The following is a 6,750-nucleotide window of genomic DNA, read 5'->3' on the forward strand; positions in this document are numbered from 1 at the left end:
TTAATAGGCACATAATTTCAGTTGGGAAAGATGAAAAAGTTCTGGAAATAGATGGTGGTTGCACAACAATGTAATGTACTAAATGTCACAGAACTGTACATTTACAAATGGTTAAAACGGTAAGTTTTGTGTTATGTATATTTTCCCACCAAAAAAAAAAGGAAAGAAAGAGAAGTAACTCAGAGTTTATTTTTACTTTTTATCATTTAAATTTTATTTTAGTTATTTTTTATACAGCAGGTTCTTATTAGTCATCAGTTTTATACACATCAGTGTATACATGTCAATCCCAATCGCCCAATTCATCACACCACCACCCCTCCCCTCCCCCACTGCTTTCCCCCCTTGGTGTCCATACGTTTGTTCTCTACATCTGTGTCTCTATTTCTACCCTGCAAACCGGTTCATCTGTACCATTTTTCTAGGTTCCACATATATGCCTTAATATACGATATTTGTTTTTCTCTTTCTGACTTACTTCACTCTGTATGACAGTCTCTAGATCCATCCATGTCTCTACAAATGAGCCAATTTCGTTCCTTTTTATGGCTGCTGAGTAATATTCCATTGTATATATGTACCACATCTTCTTTATCCATTCGTCTGTTGATGGGCATTTAGGTTGCTTCCATGACCTGGCTATTGTAAATAGTGCTGCAGTGAACATTGGGGTGCATGGGTCTTTTTCAATTATGGTTTTCTCTGGGTATATGCCCAGTAGTGGAATTGCTGGGTCATATGGTAATTCTATTTTAGTTTTTTAAGGAACCTCCATACTGTTCTCCATAGTGGCTGTATCAATTGACATTCCCACCAACAGCGCAAGAGGGTTCCCTTTTCTCCACACCCTCTCCAGCATTTGTTGTTTGTAGATTTTCTGATGATGCCCATTCTAACTGGTGTGAGGTGATACCTCATTGTAGTTTTGATTTGCATTTATTTAATAATCAGTGATGTTGAGCAGCTTTTCATGTGCTTCTTGGCCATCTGTGTGTCTTCTTTGGAGAAATGTCTATTTAGGTCTTCTGCCCACTTTTGGATTGGGTTCTTTGTTTTTTTAATAGTGAGCTGCATAAGCTGTTTATATATTTTGGAGATTAATCCTTTGTCCGTTGATTCATTTGCAAATATTTTCTCCCATTCTGAGGGTTGTCTTTTCGTTTTGTTTGTAGTTTCCTTTGCTTTGCAAAAGCTTTGCAGTTTCATTAGGTCCCATTTGTTTATTTTTGTTTTTATTTCTATTACTCTAGGAGGTGGATCAAAAAGATCTTTCTGTGATTTATGTCAAAGAGTGTTCTTCCTATGTTTTCCTCTATGTTTTCCTCTAAGAGTTTTATAGTGTCTGGTCTTACATTTAAGTCTCTAATCCATTTTGAGTTTACTTTTGTGTATGGTGTCAGGGAGTGTTCTAATTTCATTCTTCTACATGTAGCTGTCCAGTTTTCCCAGCACCACTTATTGAAGAGCCTGTCTTTTCTCCATTGTATATCCTTGCCTCCTTTGTCATAGATTAGTTGACCATAGGTGTGTGGGTTTATCTCTGGGCTTTCTATCCTGTTCCATTGATCTATATTTCTGTTTTTGTGCCAGTACCATATTGTCTTGATTACTGTAGCTTTGTAGTATAGTCTGAAGTCAGGGAGTCTGATTCCTCCAGCTCTGCTTTTTTCCTCAAGACTGCTTTGGCTGAAACTCAGAGTTTAGAGAGTAAAGGAGTAGAGTGGGAGCCACTAGAGAGAGAAGAAGAGGTAAGACCATATAGGCTCTTGGAGGCCATGGTAGAGTTTGGGACAGGGGAAAACTGATTGGATTTGCATTTTGTAAAAATCACTTTGGCTGCTGATGTTAAGATCAAAGTGGAGAAGTCTCATGGAAACTGTGGTAGGACCAGCTGGGATGCCAGTGCAGTTGACTGGGCAAGAGAGGATGAAGCTGGAGCTTAGGCAGGAACAGTGGTAAAAAGGAAGAGAACTGGGCAGGCTGCAGAGAAATATAGGAGCAAGATCAACAGGACTTGGTAATGAATTGGATGTGAAAGGGTGACAAAGTAGCTTCAAGGATGATGCCAGTTTCCACAAGTGATCCTTCTCAAAGTTTACATCACCAGCCCAGTCCTTGGCCCTGAGTTCCAGCCAAACAGCCAGCCACAAACTTCAACATCTCCATTAGACATCACCTCAAACTGTACACATCCACAGCTAATTTATCACTCACACTTAGCCCTCTGTTAAATGGGATGAAACCTCCTCCGAGGGATGAATAAGGGAATTGTGGAGGGAGAGCGCAGCAAAGCAGATGAGCCTGCTCTGGATCAGGGCCACCACTCAGGAAAATGAAGCTCTAGAAGTCAGAAATGCCCTGATAACCCTTTTTGAGGAGTAAAGTCTTCCAAGATCTGCCTCCTAAATTAAGTGGCTGCTTCTCACTCTCTGCTACAGAGAAAACCAACCTTGCTCCCATGTTTACCATGGATGGACTAGACAAAAGAGAAGACAACCAATTCAGAGTTTTAGTGGTTGCCAGCAGTAACAGGGTGGCCCAAGAGGTTGGCCCAGCTTCCTCCCTTTATCTTGCAGCAAACCACCTCCGCAGTATGGTGCATAGGCTGTGCAGGGCAGTGGTTGAGATCAAAAATTCTAAAGCCAGACTGCTTCTGTTCAGATACTGACTTTGCCCTTAGTACCTATGAGATCTTGGGCAAGTAACTTAACCTCTGTTTTCTCATCTGTAAATTGGGGAAAAGTGCTTTTTAGGGTTGTAAATCTGATTAAAAAAAAAAAAAAAAAAAAAGAAGGGCCCAAAGGAAAAAGAGGCCTATAGACGAGTTTCTCCCTCAGCAAAGGGTAAAGCTGACACTGGTGTTTTCTTTGGCCCTGCAGGGTTTGGCTTGGCAGAAGGCAATGCCCAGGGTTCAGGCTCCAGACGCAGGCCTGGAGGCACCAGAGTGGTGTTGAAAGAGGTGTGGATTTGGAGCCAGATATCCATGTTCCAGCCTTGATAAGGTGCTGCCGCAGACAAGCAGGGCCCAAAGCCTAAAAGGCAAGGAGCTGACGCCGGGCCCCGCCCCTGAGGCTAGCTTGCGCAAACTCAAAATATCCACAAACAGCACCGAAGCCCCAGGGGCAGAGTCGGAGGAGGACGCTGAGAATCGCTCTTGCGCGCCCAATCACAAATGACGTTCCGCCTGTTCCCCGCCCACTAGGTGGGAGGACCCAATCAACGTCGAAAGCGTATGCCCACTTATCTTGGGTCCTTGCTGCGGCTGTAGGGCGTCTAGGGCTGCTGGTCAGCTCTGGTCTAGACGCGCAGGGGTCTGCAAGCGTGAGGCAGCCTTCCAACCTGGCTTCCCGGGATGTCGGTGGCCTTCGTGCCGGACTGGCTGAGAGGCAAGGCGGAAGTCAATCAGGAGACTATCCAGCGGGTGAGCGCTAATGCGGGCAGAGCGATCCTAGCAGAGATCCCGAAGTGCTACGGGTGCTGGAAGCTTCCTGGAGTAAGCAGCTGAGACTGGTGTGCGTAGGGTGACTTGCCGTCAGATGGGAATGAAGTCAGCAGAGGCGCAGGGGCTGGTAATCCCGGCATTGGGGCGGGGGCGGGGAAGGAGGCAGTTGTCCCCGCCGGCCTGATGTCGTGCTGCACTGACCCTTTGATCTTTCAGCTCCTCGAGGAGAATGATCAGTTGATCCGCTGTATTGTGGAATATCAGAACAAAGGCCGGGCGAATGAATGCGTCCAGTAAGTCCCCTCCCTATTCCCCTGACCAATGAGTTTGGCGGGGAAGCCAAACTATAGGAATACAGCAGCTGACGTGAACTAGGAGTCTTGAGTGATTGATCGCAGATGAGGCTCAGAGAGGTTACCTGCCCAAGACCATACGGACAGTGCACTGTGAAGCTTGGAGTCAGACGTGGCTCCCTCTTCAAAACTTGAATTGTGCTCATTACAAAGACTGCTTCACGTGAAGCCATGTCAGCCGATGACAACAGGGATGGGGAGGAAAGCACTCGGAAAACTAGTGTCCGGAGATGATGAGAGCAGTGGCTGCTTTCTGGTCGTGGAACCCTGGCTCATACTTTTCTTGTAACACATGCAAAGACCAATAAAAGATTTCCAGGTTAAGACAGAGGTAAATTTGGCACAGTAATTTAACGTGCCCTCTAGCTATATGCCAAAATGAGAGAAAACAGCCTCTTTTCTAAATGTCGTTCCAGGAATTATGCCCCATTTATTACAGAAACAAAAAAATTTATTTCATTGTTACCGAAGCCATGCTTTTCCCACCCCCTAAAAAAGTAACCTACAATCCCTCACTGGACAGCTCAGTGGAATAGTAGAGATATCCATCTTTGGGTAAGTCTTTACATTGGACACTGGCATTTGGTACTTTGCTTTTGTACAGTTTATAGTAAACACTCTCATTTTTCTATATGGAAAATAGTTGCAAAACACTCCATTTGGTGCAGTGATTCTCGAACTATGGGGTAAGAAAGTTATCAAAATCTCCTAATGGACCGTTTCACACTGCACCGTCCACGCTTCCTGCCCCCTAGCCTGATTTGTCTTCCTAGGTGGAGAGCTCTACCCCCTGATTGAGAATCGCTATTATAGTAAGTGTGCATTGATCATGGAAGTGTCTTGTCCCTTCTTTAAGTTTGTTCAAAAAAAATTTTTTTGGGGGGGGGGGCGCTGTGTGGCATGCGGGATCTCAGTTCCCTGACCAGGGATCAAAACCGTGCCCCCTGCATCGGAAGTATTAAGTCCTAACCACCGAACTGCCAGGGAATTCCCTGTTCAAGATATTTTATAAGTAATACTGAGTACCAGGCACTGTTTCAGCCACTGGGGAATCAGTACCAAAACAGATACCAGCTCTGCTTTCATGGAACTTACCTTCTAGACTGTAGAATCATATAATTAGGCACATACTACTAAGCACTTCGAATAAGAATAAAGCAGGGTAAGTGGGGGGAAGAGCACTACTTTATACCAGGTATCTTTGATGTGACATTTGAGTAGATGCCTTAGGTGGGGGAGCAGCTATGCAGATAGGTGAATCAGAGAGTATCAGGTGGAAAAGCCCCCAGGCTAGAGCGTGCTGGATATCTCCAAGTCATAGCAAGGAGGCCACTCTGGCCAGAACTCGGTGAGTAAAGGGAAAGTGGTAGGAGATGAGATCAGAGAGGGTAACTAGAGGCCCTGATCATATAGGGCCTTATAGGCCATGAGGGCTCAGCTTTACTCGTAATGAGATGGGAGCCTTTGGAGGGTTTTGAACAGAGGTATGACATGGTCTTGACCTAAATTGTACAGTGATCACTCAGGCTGCTATGCGGATAATTAGAGTAGGGGTGCAAAGGTAGAGCAGGGAGACAGGTTAGGAGACTGCTCCAGTAGTCCAAGCAAGAAGTGATAGTGGCTTGGCCTAGAGAGGTAGCTATGGAAGTGAGAAGTGAGAACAAGTAAGATTCTGGATGTATTTTCCTTCAATATGTTAAATAAGAAGGTTGACAACACTGAGTGATCCAGTCAGTGGATGAGCCATTCACTAGGGTGGATAAATTCTTTTCCAGTTTTTTTTCATGTTCAGTAAAAGCAAACGTCTAATTTTTACCTGTTTTTTACCCATAGGTACCAGCATGTGTTACACAGAAATCTCATTTATTTGGCCACCATCGCAGATGCCAACCCAACCAGTGCTTCAAAAGCAATGGAATAATCTTCCAGTTGGCTGTTGTGAGGAGTAATCAAATGTAATCTATTTCCTAGGAAATGGAGGCAGGATTCTTACCAACTCACTTGCTTTGAAGGTGAATGGAACCTCTGTAGCTCTTTTAAAAATGTGAAAATGCAAAGAAAGCTACTAAATTAACCGTATTCTCAGAGAGAATATTTATTTTAATAATTAAGCGGATTCGCTCAATTAAGTTGACTCCAGGTGTCCTCCTTCCTGAAATAAGTGTGTTTGGACATCAGGGGCATCTTCGAGTCTACCTTTTCAGTTTCAACCTGAAGAGGAAACTGAGCAGGTATTGGGCGAGACTCCCGACTGAGACCCTGCCAATGGACATGTAACTGTGTGTGCCCTCCTACCAGTTTGTGGTTGTGGACCCCCTGACTGCTCTTTTCAGGTTGCTTTGAAATAAAGCTTGCCTTTCCACAAAAAAATGATGAGGTATAGAAATTTTCATGTAATAAGTCTTCCATTTGGTTTTTGAGAAAAAGTGTAAAGACTTAAAAATATATGTAACAACACCATTATCATTGCTAACACAATTAACAGTTATTCTTAATTATTATCTAACATCATCTAATAGAAGATGTGATAGGGGAGGAAGAATATCTTTTTCTTTCTATCCTTTTAAGGTTCTTGGCTAGGCCTCTATAACAAAAGACAGATTAATAAAGGCATACAAATTTATTTAATATAAGTTTTATATGACATGGGAGCCTTCATAAGGAAATGAAGACCCAAAGAAGCAGTTAAACCCGAGCATTTTTATAGTAAGTTTGATGAAAAGTAGAAAGTCATGGAAAAATATGATAGGACATAACGTTATGAGCTAGGTGTAGTAAACTGGAGGGAACTTAGTAAGGCCTTTTCAAAATCTGTGTCCCTCTGGATGTAGGGAGGACACTTCTAATATGAGGGTCTCATGACCTCTTTCACGGGAGAAGGTCTGAGAGTCCTTCCAGCATCTGCCATTTCTCAGATTCCTTCAGCTTGAAATATTCAGTATGCCAAGGTACCAT

The 6,750-nt window shown here is 43.7% G+C and overlaps 1 protein-coding gene across 1 annotated transcript; it reads left to right on the top strand.

The window, feature by feature from the left end:
* Positions 1–3,277: 3,277 nt before the first annotated feature.
* On the top strand, positions 3,278–6,314 carry SS18L2 (SS18 like 2). The gene is made up of 3 exons (XM_082847920.1): positions 3,278–3,421; positions 3,659–3,735; positions 5,629–6,314. Exons 1-3 carry the CDS (start codon positions 3,353–3,355, stop codon positions 5,714–5,716), a joined length of 234 nt encoding a protein of 77 aa, XP_082704046.1. The 5' UTR covers positions 3,278–3,352; the 3' UTR covers positions 5,717–6,314.
* The last annotated feature ends 436 nt before the right edge of the window (positions 6,315–6,750 follow it).

Source organism: Leucopleurus acutus (assembly GCF_964270905.1).
Source record: "Leucopleurus acutus genome assembly, chromosome: 10".
NCBI lineage: Eukaryota > Metazoa > Chordata > Mammalia > Artiodactyla > Delphinidae > Leucopleurus > Leucopleurus acutus.